The sequence below is a fragment of the Hemitrygon akajei genome, chromosome 2 (genome assembly GCF_048418815.1).
Source record: "Hemitrygon akajei chromosome 2, sHemAka1.3, whole genome shotgun sequence".
Taxonomy (NCBI): Eukaryota; Metazoa; Chordata; class Chondrichthyes; order Myliobatiformes; family Dasyatidae; genus Hemitrygon; species Hemitrygon akajei.
In genome coordinates, this window is record NC_133125.1 from 41,597,334 (window position 1) to 41,618,991 (window position 21,658).

At 38.4% G+C, this 21,658-nt stretch overlaps 1 protein-coding gene across 9 annotated transcripts in view; it reads right to left on the bottom strand.

Annotated features, from left to right (window-relative positions):
• agtpbp1 (ATP/GTP binding carboxypeptidase 1) overlaps positions 1-21,658 on the bottom strand; it is a 254,072-nt gene that overhangs the window by 190,884 nt on the left and 41,530 nt on the right. For all 9 annotated transcript variants that reach the window (XM_073071166.1, XM_073071108.1, XM_073071156.1 and 6 more), the window contains 2 exons: positions 14,612-14,684; positions 8,059-8,180 (listed from right to left, as the gene is read on the bottom strand). In XM_073071166.1, coding sequence (XP_072927267.1) covers positions 8,059-8,180; positions 14,612-14,643 — 154 coding nt within the window. In that variant the 5' untranslated portion in view covers positions 14,644-14,684. The remainder of the gene's footprint in view (positions 1-8,058; positions 8,181-14,611; positions 14,685-21,658) is intronic.

The following is a 21,658-nucleotide window of genomic DNA, read 5'->3' on the forward strand; positions in this document are numbered from 1 at the left end:
ACCAACCTTCATGACATCTGCAAACTTTTGTTATCCAAGTCAAAGAACAAGGAACTCTGAACATATCCCTGTGGAGCAACACTGGTCACTGACCTCCAGTCAGAATATGTTCCATCTATATTGCCCTCTGCAGTACGTGCAAGCCAATTCTGAATCCATGCAGCCAAGTTTCCCTGGATGCCATGCCTGGCATAGGAAATCTTGACAAATGCCTTACTGATATCCATATACACCATATCCGCTGCTCTGCCTTCATTAATTTGCTTTGACACTTCCTCAAAGAATTCAATCGGGCTTGTGAGTGATGACCTGCCTCTCACAAAGCCATGTTGACTATCCCTAATCAGACTAGGAGGTAATCGCCAAAGGCACTGCAATCTCTTCTCTCACTCTGCATAGTATCTTGCGGTATATCTTAACTGGCCTGATAACCAATCTATCCTAATGTTTTACAAAAGTTCCAGAACAGACCAAGTCTGCAGTCCTGCTACATCTAGTTGTAAATGGCAGTGGATAATTAATCAGCTAATAGGAGAAAACTGCGAGAATAGCCCCATTAGTGAAGAAACAATCCAACGTGTAAGTGCTTGAGTCAACACTGAAGCAGTAACAATGACCTTCAGCAGTTAAGAAGCAACTACGAGATTCACTTCCACTTCCTCCTAAAATCCCTTCAGCATGGAAGCTAGTCTTCAACCAATTCAATTAACTGCAAGTCACTGCATGAAATGGATGAGAGTTCTGAATACAACAAAGGGTACAGCACCTGAAAAGTCTAACTATACTATTGAAGACTGGCTTCCACAATTCATAAAACTGGCAATATGGAAAATTGATTAAGTATTCACTGTCACAAAAAGAAAGACAAATCCAATCTCATTAATTTCCGCTGAATCAGGCTACTCAATTGCAAGTGTTGGAAGGTGTCAAAAGCAGTGCTATCATGGGGCACTCACCCACCAACATCAATGCCACATCTGGGGTTTGCTGGAACCATTCAGTCCAAACACCATCAAAGCAGTGGTCCAAACATGGATAAAGAGCTGAATTCTTGGCATGAGAGAGTAATACCATTTGATAGATAGCAAGGCACTATTTGGCCAAATATAGCATAAGGCAGCCCTGGTAAATTGAAGTAATTGAGCAGTAAGTGAAAAATATTCTAATGGCTGCAGTCATACATTGAGGAAAGGGAGATAATTATGGTCATTAAGAGGCCCCAGTAAATGAATACAGGAGTTTCTCAGGGTAGTGCCTTGGGCTCAGACAAACTCAGCTGCTTTATTAATTACCTTCCTTCCATAAGAAGTAAAAAAAAAGTAACAGGAGGTGAATCAAAGACCAAGTCTGACCCCGAGAAACCAAATCCAGTATCAAATAACCAATGAAGTAGAATTAGAAGAGAGAATCTACAATTTCCATCACGTAACATCACTAGGTAGATACAATTTTTTAACAGAAGTTACTCTATAACACTCAGCAACTAATGATGCCAGTCCAAAGAAACTTCCAAAGAGTGACCTGATAAGAGTACAGTGGATTCCAGTTAATTGGGACACATTGGGGCCAGTACATTTTGGCCCAATAAGCCAAAGTTTCATGGAAATAGGTAAAAGATATATTTTTTAAAAAAACAAACTGAATAACAAATTATGTATTAATTGAAATACAAAACATATTAGAACACTACCAATAGTGGTACAAAACTGATAGTACTATAAAATTGTATATTAGTTCCTAATAGGTATTGACAGAAGAATTCATTCAGCGATTGCAATGAAAAAAATCAGTGCAGACATTGAGTGTGCTAACAGACCGTCTTCATACAATTGCATGACATATACGATTGCATCCTCCAAATCTTCATTTTCATTGTAATATTAAAGATGACTGCCAGTGCCTAAATTCTTTTTAGTTCCTTACTTGTTGAAGTAGTGAAATTGTTTCATTTTCATTCCTGGTCATTTCTGCCATCTCCAAGCCTGAACGCTTGAAACCTCAGAGAGCAAACAGTTCTGAACTGCCTTACTGCTTATTTCTCACCAACGATCAGTGACAAAAATCACTGTGTTTTGAACAGTGTGGAAGAAAATTAAGCCTGAGAATTAATGGTTAACAAAATCATGAGAATAGCAGGGTAAGAAGCAAATGGGATCTGTCTACTTGTACTAATTAGGAATAAATCCTGTTAGAAATAAATAACTGATAATGCACAGATGTAGTAAGTCCTGTTGAAAATAAAGAACTGATAACGCACTGATATAGTGTGTAAGGAGGAGCCCTTACCTCTCAAGGCTATGTTACTAATGACTTAGTTTTTTATAATCAATGGGGAGAAACTATTGGCCTTCAAGACTATATGACTAACGGCTTGGTTTCTTCAAATTAATGGGGAGGTTCCTTCAGCCTTCAAGGCTACAGGAGAAACGGCTTGGTTTCTTCAAATTAATGGGGAGGTTCCTTCAGCCTTCAAGGCTACAGGAGAAACGGCTTGGTTTCTTCAAATTAATGGGGAACTGATTGTGTATGTGGGGAGCCTACATCTAATTCTGTATAAGAAATGGAAGCATCTGGAACATTGTTGGTAAGGTCTAAACAGGAAGTCTTTACCCCTGAAAACTGCTGAATTGCACGTATTTTTAGGTATAAAAGACCATGCTTGTGCTTGCCTTAGCAGAGTCATTGCTGGTTCTCCATGATCATACCAGGGCCTGAGTCTTCGTATAAGTCTAACTGGCGACAGTAATTTTCTCTAACAAACAAACATGTGCAACTGATGCTATTTAAAAACTGTTCACTCTAAGCATGGTGTAGCTTCTAATGGAGACATAGCTACAAATGCACCCGACTGATGCTAGTTAGAACCTGTTCAGCAACAGTCTCCAGCCCAATTAAGTAGCAGTGTCCCAGATAAACGAGGGATATCCCAGGAATTTTCTCCGTTAGTTTTTGTTCTTTAAGAGTTGTCCGAAATAAGCAGCCGAACCGATTAACCAATGGCCTAATTTACTGAAATCCACTGAATTTAAAATTATGAGTGCCATAGATAGGGTAGATAATCCTTTTTTTTAATGTTAAAATGTCAGCTACTAAAGGCATAGTTTGAAAATAAGATTTAAAGATTTAAGAGGCAAGTTCTTTTTATATATACACAGAGAGCGGCAGGTGCCTGAAACATATTACCAGGAACGAAGGTGGAAGGTGATACGATAGCAACATTTAAGAAACATTTAGACAAACATATGAAAATGTAATGAAGGATATATAGAACATGTGGTGTTTAAATTAGTAACATGAACCACACAGATATCGTTAGTAGAAGGGACTGGTCCTGTGTTGTACTATGTTCTATAAAAGGGAACTTTTAATTTTATTCCTAAAAGCATGCAATCATTTTTTTTCAAAATAATTCAAATTCAATCCCAGAAGTAAATTTAAACAAAATCAATGCACATTTTTCCCCACACTATCCACTTGTCATTTCCCCCATTCCATCCCAAGAAATACAATAGAGTCAAGCATTTTGAAACTAAAACATAGAACACTACAGTGCAATACAGGCCATTCAGCCCACAATGTCCTGCTGACCTTTTAATCTCCTCCAAATTCAGTCAACTCCTTCCCTCCCACATAACCCTCCATTTTTCTTTTATGCATTTCCTAAAAGTTTCTTAAATGTCCCTAACATTTACCACTATTCCCAGCAGTGTGTTCCATGCACTTACCATTCTTGTGTGTAATAAAAAACACCTATCACTGATATCCTCCATATACTTTCCTCAAATCAACTTAAAATATGCCCTCTCATATTAGCCACTGCTGCCCTGGGAAAAATCTACCAGTTATCCATTCTATCTATGCCTCTTATACACCTCTATCAAGTCACCTCTCGTCCTCCTCTGATCAAAAGAGAAAAACAAATGAGGTGACCAGAACTGAACATAATACCCCAAATGTGGTCTAGCCAGTTTTATAAAGCTTCAACATTACCTCACAGCTCTTGAGCTCAATCATTTCTGTTAACTGAGTTCATAAACATCTTTGCAGCAGTACATTTAATCTATAGGCAGGAAATGTACATAACCATATCCAAACAGTTTATCTCGCATTGTGTAAAACAAGGTTGTGATCAATTTTCCAATTTTTGATGAACAATTATATTATGAGCAAGATTTCAAAAGTTGTATGTGTACTAACATTGGGTCAATTTATATAAGAACTGTAGCAGCTAAAAATGTGTTACTTGCTATGGCTTTGAGTATCTAGAAATTTTAATTCTCATAACCAAAAAATCTTTAAGCCTGAATTTTATTATATAATTCAGACATATAAAATTTGTCAAAGACCAATTCCTTTCCAAATCTGTGTTGCAAGTTTTACTACTTTTTGAAAACTATATATTGAAAGAATATTCCATTCAGCATATACTAAAAGGGATGTCACATTAATTAGGAACAATAATATTACATCTGACTGATATCCTCCAAAGGATTTGCCATTGACTATTTTCAGCAGAAAGCAATTTCTTGCAATATGAGGAAATGTCCACACTGTAACTAATTACATTATCTCTAACTACTTCAGTATATATTTATTTACCAGTTTTAAATACAGAATATAATTCTAGTGTTTTGCATACGTGTATTAGATGCAAGGAGAGGTCAAACAAACTTGGATTGTTTTATATGGAATATCAGTGGCAGATTGGCAATCTGGCAGAAGTTAATACAATTATGAAAGGTGCTGATAGGACAGATAAGAGTCTTTCCCCCCCTTCCCCCACCATACGTCAAATATTTTGAGGGCACAGCTTTAATAGAAAGTTTAAAGTACCGGTAGACTAAAAGGAATTTAAAAAAAGTGACAGGTACTTGAAATCTGCTATAGGGAAGGTGAGAGAAGCAGATATAATTGCAGCATTAAAAAATCATTTGGACAGACTCATGAATAGACTGTGATAAGATAGGAGCATGTGCATGCAGATGGGATTAGTTATACTGACATCACAGTCAGTACAGACATGGTGGGTCAAAGGCCTCATCATTGAGGTGTACTATTCTATGTTCTAATCCGAGCAACAAATTCACTTCCACCAGAAAACTCTTCCAAATTGAAAATGTACATTTTATAGCTGAAGCTCAGAATTCTGCCACTAAAGTACCTCTGCAAGCCTTCTAGCAAGTAGGGTGAGGTGAGTTTTATTTTCTGATACAAACTGATACTTTAGATAGCACTGTTACCAATTTAACTACTCTACCACTGATTTTGCCATGTGGAACCAGGACTCCGGGCCAAAGAACCAACCATCATGCACGTTTTGCCCGAAAGGCATCACTTACTCAAATAAAATAACTCTGAACTGAGGCTTCAAAGGGAATATTTATGAGCTCACTGTAGTACGCACCTGGCAACAGTTACCCAGTGGTACCTGGAGCAAAATAGTTCTTCATCTATGCAGTACTCCATGTGCTGTGACTTAAACACGAGATAACAGAGGCTTAATCCCTTTGCTTGAAATTTAATGATTCATCATTGGTTGAGGTCAACAGTATTCGGGCCAGAAAAAAATTACCTAGAATCCCTCCAAATACTGAGAGAGTAACTGTGGAAAGAAGGGAACCAGCAACACAAAATAAATTGGCGATGTGTGCAAGACCAGGAATGGACTGAGAAAAAGAGAAAAGCAGGAATGGAAGATAGAAGAGAGAAGCAAAAGGGAATTGAAGAAAGTGATAGGTCAATACTGCACAAAAGAAACTCAAAAACTGCTGATTGAAATGGACGTTGACAGCAAAAAATTACTATACTCAAAAGATCCCCCTTTTCAATTTTGTCTACTGCCCATGCTTGCAAATGATTAGTCCACCTCATTCAATTCCCCTTCCCCAATACTCTGTTTCAAACCAATTTTGAAGAGAAAAGTTGGTGCAAGTGATTTGTTAGCATTGCCACCCAGTGGTATAACAGTAAATTTCAGCTGACAAGTTTACTTTTGATATCATTCATAAATATTGTGTAGAATTTAGAACAGAAAGAATTTATGATAAAGCATTGATGATAAATTTATGATAAATGACTGTCCCTTACATTACATAACAGTATATTAAATAAATAATTGATTGGTCCCTTTCATGCCACTTTCATTCTAGTTTATACACGTTCTGGAGAAGTGTACAAGAAAAAGGTTGTAAAGAGAATTAAGTACTTGTAACTCCTCAATGAAAAGGTATCAGTGATTTTCAAGTCTATCCTAAAACATTAAAGTAGTTCAGCTACGAAATTAACAAGAAAATTTGAGCAGCCACAAGACTACTCTCATGTGTACTCTCATGAAATGGGCCAGAAATTAGCTTACTTGTTGCAGTTCTATGTAATGCAATGTAATCCATTTAGTTTAACAGTTTTTTAAAAACATTAAATTGTATCATTGGCTAATAAAGCAGGTAAAAACAGTGAAATCTGGTCCTTGCATTAGAAAGATGATGTGACAGGTAGATAGGGTCGTAAAGAAAGCTTTTGGCACATTGGCCTTCATAAATCAAAGTACTGAGTACAGCAGTTGGGATGTTATAAGTTGTGTAAGGCATTGGTGAGGCCTAATCTGGAGTACTGTGTAGAGTTTTGGTCACCTACCTACAGGAAAGATGTAAAGAAGGTTCAAAGAGTGCAGAGAATATTTACAAGGATGTTGCCAGGACTTGAGGACCTGAGTCATAGAAAAAAGTTGAATACATTAAGACTTTATTCCCTAAAACATAAAAGACTGAGGAGAAATTTGATAAAATTATGAGGGATATAGGTAGGGTAAAAGCAAGCAGGCTTTTTCCACTGAGGTTAGGCAAGGCTAGAACTAGAGATAGGGGTTAAGGGTGAAAGGTGAAATGTTTAAGGGGGAACATGAGGGGGAATTGCTTCACTCAGAGGGGGGTGAGGGTGTGGAATGAGCCGCCAGTACAAATGGCAGATGTGGGGTTGATTTCAAAATTTAAGTGAAATTTGGACAGGTACATGGATGGGAGCAGTATGGAGGGCTATGGTCCAGGTGCAGGTTGATGGGTCTAGGCAGATTAATAGTTCAGCACAAACTAGATAGGTCTGAAGGCCCGTTTCTGAGCTATGCATGCAAGGTTAAACACAGATCAGAACTGGACTAGCACAGTCTGCTGCACAAATTAGATTTGAGACTGCTTATTTGACTACTTGGAAATGCAATTGTTTGGCACCTGGCTCCCAGTGCCTTTCACAGACTGAGGTCCCAATTCCTGCGCGGCCCTGAAACTCATCCTGCTCCGTTTCCTATGCTCCCCTGAAAGTTACCGGTGCCTCCTTTGCCCCACTCTCTTTAAACTTACTGAGCTCACTGGAAAAGGTGTCATTCGATGACACGATATTTGTTAAGAAGTAAATTAAAAGCATGTTGAATATTAACATCTAATAATATGTAAAATAGCTACTTTAGAACCTCCAAGTTCCAAGCTACCTAATTAACAGGCCTTGATTCTATGTCTATGTGACAGAGAACAATGACTGTTCATTTTCATTTACAATAGACTCTCTGACGGTGGTGTCTGAAAAGAGGATGCTGTCCAAGTTGCATGCCATCTTGGACAATGTCTCCCATCCATTCCATAATGTACTGGTTAGGCACCAGTGTACGTTCAGCTAGAGACTCATTCCACCGAGATGCAACACTGAGCGTCATAGGAAGTCATTCCTGTGGCCATCAAACTTTACAACTCCTCCCTCGGAGCGTCAGACACCCTGTGCCAATAGGTTGGTCCTGGACTTATTTCCATTTGGAATAATTTACTTACTATTATTTAATTATTTATGGTTTTCTATTGCTTTATTTCTACACTATTCATAGTTGGTGCGATTGTAATGAAATCCAATTTCCCTCGGGATTAATAAAGTATGTCTGTCTGTCTGAAGACACCAAGGTGGGTAGTTATTGTACGTAAACAATTTTTGCTGCTTTTTAACCATAGAAAGGCAGTATTTCTTAGTAAATTGTACTCTATTTAAAGATTATAAATTTTAATAATCTTACAATATTACCTTGAGTCTGAGCCAGATGCAGAAGTTTGGAAGTAACGTAACGGCCATTCTCCACATCCTGCAATGACCCTTCTGAAGTAAGCTTCTCCAGCTGGGTTAACAGACTATGGATACGAGAATTCCTGAGAGCAAGACACAAATAATTTGTTAAAACAGGGGTTACAGACCTTTAGTATAGGCCATTTTTAATAGTCTTAGTTCTGCACTCTGTACTTTAAAAGGTAAGTGAAAATGATTAAAAGATTAAAATTCACATGAGCAATTCCCAAGGAACTACCAAAAAGGTTTATGATTTGGAAACTCTGCATTTTTCAGCTGCCATATGTAGATAGTGTTTGAGGTATACCATCTGCTTCTAGTAGCAGAAATTATGTACAATTTTAAGAGCCTTGGCTTCTTTCCATCATGATAGCCATTGAATAATTCTGAACTGTAAAATTTCCATGCTAAAAAATTACTAAATTATCTGCAAATTTTACTGTACATCTCATCATGTCCTGCCCTGTTGTCCTCCATCTACTAAGAGTATTCCTCAAATAACCAAACAAGGACAGCTCATCTATCATACTTCTGTGGAAAAATAAGACCAATAGAAAATTAGTTTTTTATCTCCATTGTAATGACATCACAAAGACAAACTACATCACAAAACTACTTCACACTATTGCTTAGGGTTACACACTTATAACGATAAAATCAATGTATTTTCCCTAAATTTAATCCCTATTATAAATGAAGTGGTCCTTGAACATCTGTTACAAAAAGCACAATTTGAGTTTTGAATGATGACATCCTAATTAGGAGAATCTTATGGAGGCTTGTACTATTCAATAAGACCAGAAAATTAAATGTTAAGGAGTTCACCAGATCATGTAACACTAATAACCCAAATACCTTTCCCTTCTCTGTAACCTCTCTGTTCATACAGAACATCCAACATGCCTCAAGTGGCTAAAAAGCTGTTCCAAATAAATTGAATTTATTGAATCTTTAATTGAAAAAAATTTAAAACTTCAAATGTTTGATATCCAAAAAGAAACCAGAACTTTCAGCACTTAGTTTTATATTGGACTTGTACCCATGCACTCTATAAATAATACTTTTCTCATTCACCCACCCCTCGAAACAATTTAACTCAAAGTGGTTTGTAAGAAAAAGGTTATAAGAAATATCTACTAGATTCACAGAAACATGAAAAAATGAATTTCTCGTGGTTACTCTGATAACAGAACAAGCTACAATCCAGCCAAATTCACTTATGTATTACAGTGAATAAGGAAAGAGCTAGAACAAGGAAGGGTAAGCTCCAAGAACAGTTTTGCCCTTGATAATAGCAGACGCCAACACACAGGTGTCAAAACAGAAGGCTGAAGCATTGGCAGCTTTAGCCAGAAATGATGAATGGATGATCCAGCTCATCTCCTCCCAAGATCCCATTCATCATTGAAATTGGTCTCCAATCAATGTTGTCCCTTATGATGTCACAGTAGAGTGTACAGGCAGAGAGAGAATGGGTAACCATCATAGTGGAAACAGCAGAGATGAATTGAAGTACAACTACCTGAGAAAATCTCATTTATCATCAATAACTTCACTTTTGGAATACCATTAGGTTGATGGCTCCACAGGGAAGTATTGTCCAAGTTGGGACCATTAAAAAAATATCTTAGTTGCATGGGATAGGAGTGATAGTAACAATGGTAGGGGATGCAGAAGGGAAGAAACTGACACCATTTTTTGTGGCTGAAGAATTGACTCCCAGATTGCATGTTGCCTCTCTGGTGCAAGAGAACCAAGGACGTCACTGAACAACTGCAAAAGCTTATAAGGAAATCTTGAGGATTATAAAGAAGCCAGTAAAGACCTCAAGAAGGGAATAAAAGAAAGCCAGAAGGGGCCATGAAAAGTCCTTGGCAAGTATGATCAAAGAAAATCCCAAGGCTTTCTATGCGTACATCAGAACAACAGGATAACGAGGGAATGGGTAGAATCACTCAAGAATAAAGTTTCTCTTCCAAATACTCCAGTTTCTTCCCACATTCCAAAGATGTACACGTCAAAATTAGTAAGTTTTGGGCATGCTATATCAGTGCTGGAAACATGATGACACCTGCAGGCTACCAGCATATCCTCAAATTGTGTTGGTCCTTGGTGCAAATGATACATTTCATTGTGTTTCAATGCACGTGTAACAAATCCTTAAATCACTGAAGGAGGGAACATGTGCTTGGAGGCAGAGCATGTGTATGAGGTCCTAAATAAGTAGTTTGTATCAGTATTTACTAAAGAGAAGAACATGGAGGATAACGAGATCATTGCAGGACATATTGAGATAAAGAAGGAGGTAGGAAGATGGGGAGATCAGTATAGGACATTTTGAGATAAAGAAGGAGGTAGTGTTGAGTCTCTTAAAGAACATTAAGCTACGGAAGTCCTTAGGGCTTAATGGAATATGCCACAGGTTATTGAGAGAGGCAAGAGATGAGACTGCTGGGGCTTTGACCAATGTATTTGTGTCTTCTCTAGCCAGAGCTGAGCTCCTGAGGACTGGCAAGTAGCTGATATTATTCTATTCTTCAAGTAGGAAAATAGGGATAATCCTGGAAAGTAGACTGGTGTCTCACGCCAGTGGTAGGGAAGTTATTGGAAAAGATCCTTAGGGATAGGATTTAAAGATTAACTTTATTTGTCTCATTTACATCAAAACATACAGTGAAATGTGTCATTTGCATCAATGACTGAGAAAGTGCCAACATGGCATGCTTATTAATCATATACGTCTTTGGAATGTGGGAGGAAACTGGAACACCCAGAGAAAACCCACACATCATAGGGAGAATGTACAAACTCCTTACAGACAACAGAGGATTTGAACCCTGACTACTGGCATTGTAATGCATCATGTCAACTGCTGATTATCATGCCATCCAATGAGCATTTGCTAAACCATGGCCTTATTGGGGATAGTCAGCATGGCTTTGTGCAGGGCAGATTCTTATCTTACAAACTTGATTGAGTTTCCTGGGAAGGTAAGATGAAGGTAGAGCTGTGGATGTTGTCTACATTGATTTTAGTAAGTTGATTGACAAGGTTCCTCATTGGAAGCTCATCAGAAGATCAAGATGCATTGGATCCATAGTGTACTGGCCATTTGGCTTCAGAATTGACTTGTCCGTAGAAGACAGAGCATAGTGGACAATGGCACCTATTCCCTCTGGAGGTCTGTGTTTTGTGGTGTTCAGCAGGGATCTATATTGGGACCTCTGCTGTATGCATATAAATGACCTGCTTAAAAATGTTATGGATAGTTTAGTAAGTTTGCAGATGATTCAATATTGGTGGTGTTGTACAAGACAGGCAGAGGATACAGCAGGACATAGATCAGTTGCAAACATGGGTGAAGAAAAGGCAGATAGAATTTAACCTGGCCAAAAATGAAGTGTTGCACCTTGGCAGATACAATGTCATAAGATAATACATAATTAATGGTAAGACCTTTAACAATGTTGATGCTCAGTGGGATCTTGGGGTCGAAGTTCTTAGCTCCCTAAAAGTGGCCACAAAGGTTGATAAGATGGTAATAAAGGTATATGGCAAGCTTGCTTTTATTAGTCAAGGAAATGAGTTTAAGAGTTGAAGTTAATTTGCAGTTTTATAAATCTCAGGTTAGACTGCATCTGGTGTATTACATTCAGTCTGGTTGCCCCATTACAAAATAGTTGTAGCTAGAGAGAGTGCAGAAGAGGTTTAACAGGATGCTGCAAGGATTAGAGGACATGTGCTATAGGGAGATGATAGACAAGCTTAGGTTGCTTTTCTTTGAAGCAGTAGAGGCAAAGGGGAGATCTGATAGAGGTTTATAAGATTATGAAGGACATACATAGAGAGCATCTTTATATCAGGTTTGAAATGTCTAATACAAGAGGACATGCACTTATAGAGAGGGGTTAGATTCAAAAGAGATGTGTGGACCAATTTGATTTTACACAGAGTGATAGGTGTCTAGAATGTGCTGCCTGCAGTGGTGGTGAAAGTAAATGAAATGGAGGCATTCAAGAGGCTCTTAGACAGGTACATATATGTGCAGAATTGGAAGGATTACAGATATTGTGTAAGCAAAAAGGGTTGATTTAGTTGGGCATTTTATTATTAATTTACAGGCAGTCCCCGAGTTACAAACGTCCAACTTACGGACAACTAGTACTTCGAACCGAGGGCGGAAAACGCCATCCTCCATTTTAAGTTGTTGCCGATAACACTGTGTTGAGTGTGTAACTTTGTATTTGGCTTAAATACTTCTTAGCAAGATTCATCCTGACTCCCCCCCACCTTTTCCAGTCAGCACAGCCCCCCACTTGTCCCATTTAACCTGTCTCAGCGTGGGTGGACTTCAGGACCCGGAGCAGCACAAGACCCGCTGCCCACAGCTGCTGTTGTTTTTTTTTTATTAAGTGCGATCGTGAAATATAGCCAGATCAGAAATGCTGATCAAGTCAACTAGTTCCTAAAGAGAACTCTGATAGGCCAATCAGACGGTTCACTGCTGCTCAGCGTTAGAACATAAAATTCGCAGTTTTCTGATCCGTTGACGGAAAATGATCATGATTGAAAATTAAGTGGAAATAATAAAGCGATTGGAAAGAGGTGAAACGCCATCAGTCATTGGAAAAGCTTTAGGCTACAGTCGGTCAACGATTGGAACAACTTTAAAGGATACAGGTAAAGGGTAAAGTGAGAATAATGGAGTATATGAAAGGCCCTGCCTGGATGAAAGCTACAATTATTACTAAGCAATGCAGTGGTTAATTATTGAAATACATATGTTTCTTAAGTATTTTATATGCATAGAAAGGTAAAATATATACTATATACTAAGACAAACGTTTGACTAACTGACACTAAATAACACTAGATGTACCTGTTTCGACTTATGTACAAATCTGACTTAAAGATGGACTCAGGAACGGAATTCGCTCATAACCTGGGGACACCCTGTAATTAGTTTGGCACAACATTGTGGTCCAAACAGCCTATTCCTGTGCTGAACTCCTCTGTGTTCTATTGTCTAAAACTACAAAAGTCAATAGCCAGAGGATTTGGTCCATATTGGTAGCAAGGTGCATAAAAAATACAAAAATGGCATAATTAAAGGCATTACAGTGGATTCCAGTTAACTGGGACGCATCATGACCAATACATTTTGGCCCAATTAAGCATATGTCCCAATTAGCTGAAGATTTATGGAAATAGATAAAAAGGTATATAAAAAAGACAATTGTTTAACTGAGTAACAAATTATGCATTTAAATGAAATACGGAACAGATTAGAACACCAGCAAAACTACTGCAGTACTATAAAACTGCTTATTAGTTCCTAAGTTATCAATGGAGGAATTAATCCAGTGTAAACTGCCGTGTTCTTCAGATTGACTGTACATGAACATAATCAGCAGACATCTAGTGCATATTTTAGGCTGCCTTCATTTTCTTCTGGCATAAAGTCAAAATAAAAAACAAAATTATCAAAAATCACTGCTTTTTGAATTGGTGTCTGTTGGCTCCAATGGATAACAATGCATGAGCACATGCAACTGACGCTATCTAAAAGCTATTCGTTTTAATGCCCACACAAGTGCATGCAGTTGGTGCTAGTTGGGCAACCGGCTGCTGTCCCAATTAAGAGACATAGTGCCCCAAATAAATGAAAGGAATCCCGGCTATTTCTTGATGAGTTTTGTTCTTAAGAGCTGTCCTGAATAAGTGGTTGCCCTGATTAATGGATGGCCTAATTAACCAGAATCCACTGTATATATATCAAACATTGACTTGATAATTAAAGCACTACTTCCCCCCCCCCATTGTAATGTATTGTAATGTATTCCTTAAGAGGTTCTAATTTTGTATTATTAAGAAATCTATTTAATTACTATTTGTAACTGAAAGACTAATCATTGAAATATACAATCTTTATTTCAGCTTCATGAACATCTGAGTCTGATGTAGTGGCAAAGTGGCATTAGAAGATTACAACTTACACAATACAATCCAGCTCACTTCAATTATTTCTTCCACCACACACATCCCCCACCCACATTATTCCCACCCAGTTTCAGTTTCGCTTTCATGGCAAACAGTGAAAAGAAAATCAGGCCTGACTAATCTAGTCAGTTATTTGAGGAGACCATAAGCAGTCTCAGGAACACTTCTTCATAAAGCATGACAAAAATTTGAAATATAAAAGGTATATCATAATTGCCACTGAAAATGATATACTGTATATTTTCAACACATTTTTTTGCCAAATTATACAAAGTCTCTGAATTGTACAATCAAAACTAATTAAATAAACTTGAGATAGAGATTTGATTGTATGCAGGAACAGGTAAAAGGGGTTGTTGGGTTGTTGCCAGGGGTTATGTCCAAAGAACCTTTACATTTGCAGTTTTAAGTGTACAGATGTGTTAATAATTTGCACCAAGAATGAACACAAAATAAACTCAAAACATAAGATGTCTTTAAAATTCTACTTTGTGTCCTCCTTTTATATACTTACCCTTTTTCTGTTGACACTTTCACTTTGTTCATCTTGACTGAAGTTCCTTTTTTACTTTGCCATTTCAAATAATCTGGAAATATTTCATAAAACATAAATCAGAACAACAAATAATGTAGTAGAGCTTATTGCAACTTTGTGTATATATGAACATACAGAGTAATAACAGGAGTTTGTCATTCAGCCATTCATGCCTCCTTTACCATTTCATAAAATTATAACTACCGTAGATTCCGGACTACAGAGCGCACCTGATTAAAAGCCGCTGGCTCTAATTTTAGAAAGAAAATCAATTTTTTACTTGTACAGGCCGCACCGGATTTTCGGCCGCAGGTGTCCCACGTTGTAATATGAGATATTTACACAGAAAGATATTACACGTGAGGATTTTTTAACTTTTAATTAAATCCATATGGTAACATAAACAAATACATATTGCAAATGCTTTTTTTCGAACCGTGCCTGTAACGCGGCTACTTTTAAATATACGTTGCGTATACTTTTTTACTGAACAACATTCCAATATCTCCTAACGACTGGTAAAAAATATATATACTGCAGCCTACCAGGAAAAGTTATTGATCGCCTTTAACTTAAAAGCAGCGTTCGCTCAGATCCAATGCCGCTCGTGTAATGCCGCTCGCCCCCCTCCTTCCCGTTTATCACAAACTGGCATTTTTCCCACAAGACGCGGCGAAACCGGGTGTGACGTCATAGCATCCCGCGATGTAGTACAGAAAACAAATATAGTTAAAACACTTCTAACTTTAACTAGAAAATGAATTACTAAGCGAAAATATTATAAACTAAATAACTGCCATAAAGGCAGCACAATGCTTTTCTTCGAGTGTTTTCCATGTTGATGAGGGTGAGTACAAATGACTGATTTACAATAATTTAATTGTGAAAGTGCGCTTGATTTATCGTACAATTTCATTGGACCTCTGTGAACTACTCATCAATTTTATTGGTCTACTGTTACGAGGCAAAATGTTTTTGGCGGCATGAAAAAAATCATGCATTAGCCGCACCGTATTAAAGGCCGCAGTGTTCAAAGCTGGTCAAAATGTGGGAAAAAAGTAGCGGCTTATAATCCGACATCTACGGTAATCTAATTGTTAACTTAACTGGGCATTCTCATCTTTAACACTAATTTTTCACAATCCATCTAACTATTCTTTAAATATATCCAATTCCACATCCATAATTATGAAGAATATATGACTGGTTCACAGGTTAGGGTTCAGAGCACGTTCTGAAGCCATTAAGTGGAATCTTGCAATGATTGGTGAGCAAGATTGTTTGTAGGGAAAGCATGCCAAATGGGCATGTCAGGAGTTCAGAGCTTACATGTTCCTGTTAGGGTGGCGGGCAATGCTGGCATGTGTCAGAAATCCTAGTTGTTGAGAGTTATTGAGGTTCTAGTTAAGACAAAGAGGGTGCTGCCTGTTATGGACTTTAGCAAGACCTTTGAGGAGGTCCCTCATGGCACCTCATCATTTGTCAGAATACATAATGTAACTAAGCAGTTTGTTTGATCCATTACATAGCAGAATCCCAAATTTATCCATTCCAAATAACACAGTTCTCTGGGTCGCAATAATGCATTTGGGATCCACCTTTTGATAAATACTTAAAGTTAATATAGCTGGCACAACCAATTCCCAAATCTCAACTTACTGGCTTGTCTGTATCAGTTTAGACCATTAGACTATAAGACATGGGACAAAACTGGGCCTTCTGGCCCATCCAGTCTGCTCCACCACCCCATCATGGCTGACTTATTATCTCTCTCAATCCCATTCTCCTGCCTTCTCCCCATAACCTTTCAAGAGCCTCTCAACCTTAGTTTTAAATATACCCAATGACTTAGCCTCCAGAGCCATCTGATTCAACAGATTCACGACTTCCTGGACAAAGAAATTCCTCGCCATCTCTGCGCTAAAGGGACATTCCTCTACTCTTGAGGCTCTACTCGCTGGTTTGAGATTCAGCACTAAAAGAAACATCCTCTCCACGTCCACACTATCTAGGGCTTTCAATATTCCATAGGTTTCAATGAGATCCCCTCTCATTCTTCCAAACTCCAGTGAATACAGGCCCAGAGCCATCAAATGCTCCTCATACATTATTCCTTTCATTCCCAGAATCATTCTCATGAACCCCATCTGGACCCTCTCCAATGCCAGCACATCTTTTCTTAGATAATGAGTCCAAAACTGCTCACAATACTCAAAGTGTGGTCTGACCAATGCCTTATAAAGCTTCAGCAGTACCCCCTTAGTTTTTATTCCCGTCCTCTCAAAATGAATGCTAACATTGCATTTATTTTCCTTATCACCAACTCAACCTGATAATTAACCTTCAGGGAATCCTGCACGACAACTCCCAAGACCCTTCGCTGCTCTGATTTCTGAATTCTCCCCTCATTTAGAAAATAGTCTATGCCCTTACTCCTTCTACCTAAGTGCATAACCATACACTTCCCTACACTATATTCCACTTGCCACTTCTCTGATCGTTCTCCCAATCCAAGTCTTTCTGCAGACTCACTACTTCCTCAGCACTACATGCCCCTCCACCTGTCTTCGTGTCATCTGCAAATTTGGCCACGAAACCATCAATTCTGTCATTTAAATCACTGACATGCTGTATAATGGGAAAAGGAGCAGTCCCAACACTGCAAAACACCAACAGCTACTGGCAGCCAACCAGAGAAGGGCCACACTTTTCCACACTTAGCCTCCTGGCAGTCAGCAAATCTTGTATCCATGCTGGTACTTTTCCTAGCATGGGCTAATAACTTCTTGAACAGCTTCGTGTTTGAGAGCTTGTCAAAGGCCTTCTAAAAATCCATGTAAACAACATCCACTGACTCTCCTTTGTCTATTCTGTCTGTTATTTCCTCAAATAATCACAACAGATCTACCGTAGATTTCGCACTACAGAGCGCACCTGATTAAAAGCCGCTGGCTCTAATTTTAGAAAGAAAATCAATTTTGTACTTGTACAAGCCGCACCGGATTTTTGGCCGCAGGTATCCCACGTTGTAATATGAGATATTTACACAGAAAGATATTACACGTGTTGGGCTTCAAATTCTGCCCTGTGTTCGTTTTGGAAGAGAGACAACCAACACCGGATTATAGTGAAGCGTGGCTTTATTGCGGAATGCGTTCTGCCTTCCCCTTACATTCTGCTCTTATTTATACCCCTTTTTCCCCCAAACCAAACCCTCGCTACACATATTTGGTAAGGCTAAACTTTGTTATACCTATTTGATAACATCGGACACTTGTGTCCTTATTGGCCCGATGCCATTCACTCACGAGTTTTCCTGTTTTTTTGTTTACTGAATCGCTAGCAGTTTCGGTGCAGCGGAATCCTCAGTTTCGCTCCCTCCCTCCCTTGTACTGCTGTCTCCTAATATCACGCGAGCCACTCCTGACCTGAAGCGGCAGTCCCAAATTAACCCTAACACACGTGAGGATTTTTTAACTTTTAATTAAATCCGTATGGTAACATAAACAAATACATATTGCAAATGCTTTTTTTCGAACCGTGCCTGTAACACGGCTACTTTTAAAATACATACGTATTATGCCAAGATTACGTGCAGCAGCTCGATTTCCTTCTTCAACCACCAGATTGATTGCCTTTAACTTAAAAGCTGCATCATATGCTTTTCTTCGAGTGTTTTCCATGTTGATGAGGGTGAGTACAAATGGCTGATTTACAATAATTTGTGAAAGTGCGCTTGATTTATCGTACAATTTCATTGGACCTCTGTGAACTACTCATCAATTTTATTGGTCTACTGTTACGAGGCAAAATGTTTTTGGCGGCATGAAAAAAAACCATGCATTAGCCGCACCGTAGTAAAAGCCGCAGTGTTCAATGCTGTTCAAAGCATGGGAAAAAAGTAGCGGCTTAAAATCCGGAATCTACGGTATTTATTTATTACTGAGATACAGTACAGAATATGCCCTTCTGGCACTCTAAGCTGCACTGCTCAGCGACCCCTGATTTAATCCTAACCTGATCAAGTGACAATTTACAATGGCCAATTAACCTACACAGGACATATCTGGACTGAGAGAGGAATCCAGAGGACCTGGAGAAAAACCCATGCATTCCATGCAACGTACTGAGACTCCTTACAGAGGATGCCAGGACTGAATGCCGAACTCTGACGCCCCAAGCTGTAATAGCATTGCACTAACCACTACACCAATTCTCAGGCAAGATTTCAGGCTACGCTGTCTTTTGCCGATTTTATCATGTGTCTCCAAGTATCCCAAAGCATCATTCTGAATAATGGACTCCAACATCCTTCCAACCACTGAAGAAAGGCTAAGTAGCCTATAATTTACTATCTTTGCCTTCCTCCTTTCTTATAGAATGGAATGACATTTGTAATTTTTCAGTCCTTCTGAACCATTATAGAATCTAGCGATTACTTAAAGATTGCTACCAATGCCTCCACAATCTCTTCAGCTACTGCTTTCCGAACCCTGTGGCATAGTCTTTCTGATCCAGATAATTTATCTTTCAGCTTCCCAAGCACCCTCTCCTTTGTAATAGCAACTGCAGTCACTTCTGCCCCCTGACACTCTTGAATTTCTGGCAACTGTTTGTGTCTTCCACAGTGGGGATTGATGGGAAATACTTAATAAGTTTTCTTGCCATATCTTTTCCCCCCATTACTACCTCTCCAGCGTCATTTTCCAGTGGGCTGATATTTACTCTCAACCCTCTTTTATTCCTTATATAGTGGGAAAAAAAACTTTTGTTATCCTCTTTTATATGATTAACTTCATAATTACTCTTTTCTCTCCTTATTGCTGTTTAGTTGGTTTTTAAAAGCTTCCTAATACTCTAACTTCCCTCTAATTTTTGCCACATTATATGACCTCTCTTTTGCTTTATGCTGTCTTTGACTTCCCTTGTCAGCCACAGTTGCCTCTTCTTCCCTTTAGAATACTTCTTCTTTGGGATGCATCTATCCTGTGCCTTCCATATTGCTCCCAGAAACTCCAGACATTGCTGTTTTGCTAGTGTCCCTTCCAATCAACTTTGGCCAGCTCCTCTTTTGCTCATACCACTTTAGTTCCCTTTACTCCACTGTAATGCATATAAATCTGATTTTAGCTTCTCCCACTCAAACTGCAGCATGAATTCGATCTTATTATGATCACTGCCTCCCAATGGTTCCTGTACCTTAAACTCACTAATCAAATCTAGTTCATCATACAACATCCAATCCAATAGTTTTTCACCAGTGGACTCAACCACAAGCTGCTCTAAAAAGCCATATCATAGGCATTCTACAAACTCCTTCTCTTGGAATCCAGCATCAACCTGACTTTCCCAATCCACCTGCTTATTGAAATACCCTATGACTATGATAACATTGCCCTATTAAGTGCCTTCTATATCTCCCATTTTCTTTTTCTAAAGAAAACATTTTGCTGGTCCTCAGCTCCTACGCCACAGACTCTCTGTCAGAAATGCTTTTCTCATTCTTTATGTCCATGACTTGCATGAGTCTTAACAGTGAGTGAGTACAGCAAGCCAATATTAAGCTGAACCAAATCCTTTGGCCATCCAGTTTTCCAAATGTATACAAACACAGGAAAATCTGCAGATGCCAGAAATCCAACCAAAACGCACAAAATGCTGGAGGAACTCAGCAGACCAGGCAGCATCTATGGAAAAGAATAAACATTTCAGGCTAAGACGAAGGGTCTCAGCCCAAAATGTCGACTGTTCACTCTTTTCCATTGATGCTGCCTGGCCTGCTGAGTTGCATGTGTTGTTCCAAATGTGTACTTTAATCTTAAATTGCTTTTCCTAATTTAATGGCTTTATATTCAGGTGATAATTATAGTTCCACAGCAACAGCCACGGCTGAAATAAGTTCACTCAACTTAGCATACTCATGGGCTCTATGGCACTGGACCCAAGTGTACTAGCCATTCAGTAGAAACTTACTTCATTCACTTGCACATAGGGCTTCAGTGCAAGCTTCAGTGCAAACTTCAGAGGAGCAGCAAGTTTTATGGGATGGAACTTCATAGTTTGGCTCTAAATTCATGGATTACAGCTATTTTGTGTGAAAAATTAGTCTGTTTTCAATAAATAGATAATTCAATTTCAATAAACATCAATCAATAATCATCAGGGACATTTTAACAAAATGATAATTTAGTGACATAGCATCTGGAGAAAAAGAGATTTAATTCCAAGAAAGAGTCAGCTCCACTATAGCAGATGGAGAAGTAATTAAATTCATCTGATATTAAAACTAGCGTCAACAACGTTGGCCATGAAACTACTGTATTGTCACAAAAAACCATCAAGTTTATCAAGGTCATTAGGGAAAGTAATCTGCCGTGTTCAACTAGTCTGTCTACAAGCGACTCTGGACCTGCCAATATGGTTAAAACTTAACTGCATCCTCAGTTCTGATGCAACAACAAATGGACAACGTAAACACAGCATACCCATTTAAAGGAAAGCAAGTACTCACAGAGTTCATTTTATGTTAATTTTAATGTTCCCCAGTAGTCGGATTGTCTTTGTTTACCATCCTTCCTTTTATTAAGAGAATTTTCAAACATGTGGGGACCACTTCATAATCCATTACACTACAGAAATAAAATTGTTGACCTTTTCTCAGAGTCACTGGCATATACCTCTATATACCATTGCAAAGTAAAAGGATAAACTCATTGAAATAGCAGTAATAAAAAATTTGACTATGTCACAGTGAAATGAATACCCACTACTGAATGCATTATTTAGGCCAATATTCCAGAAGGGAAAGGATATAGCAATATTTCCATGTCAAGGTATTCGGGCTGCATAACAATAAATAATAGGCATTAACGATGGCTGTTTGCTTTGTCTTGGTCAAATTGGAATAAGGAAACAAGCAAATTTCTTGATGGCTCATATGCAGAAGTTCAGAAAATAATTGTGTTAGTTTGAAAAATCAAACTGATTTAGGAAGGTAAATTTAATGTTTAGTACTTCTGCAACTAG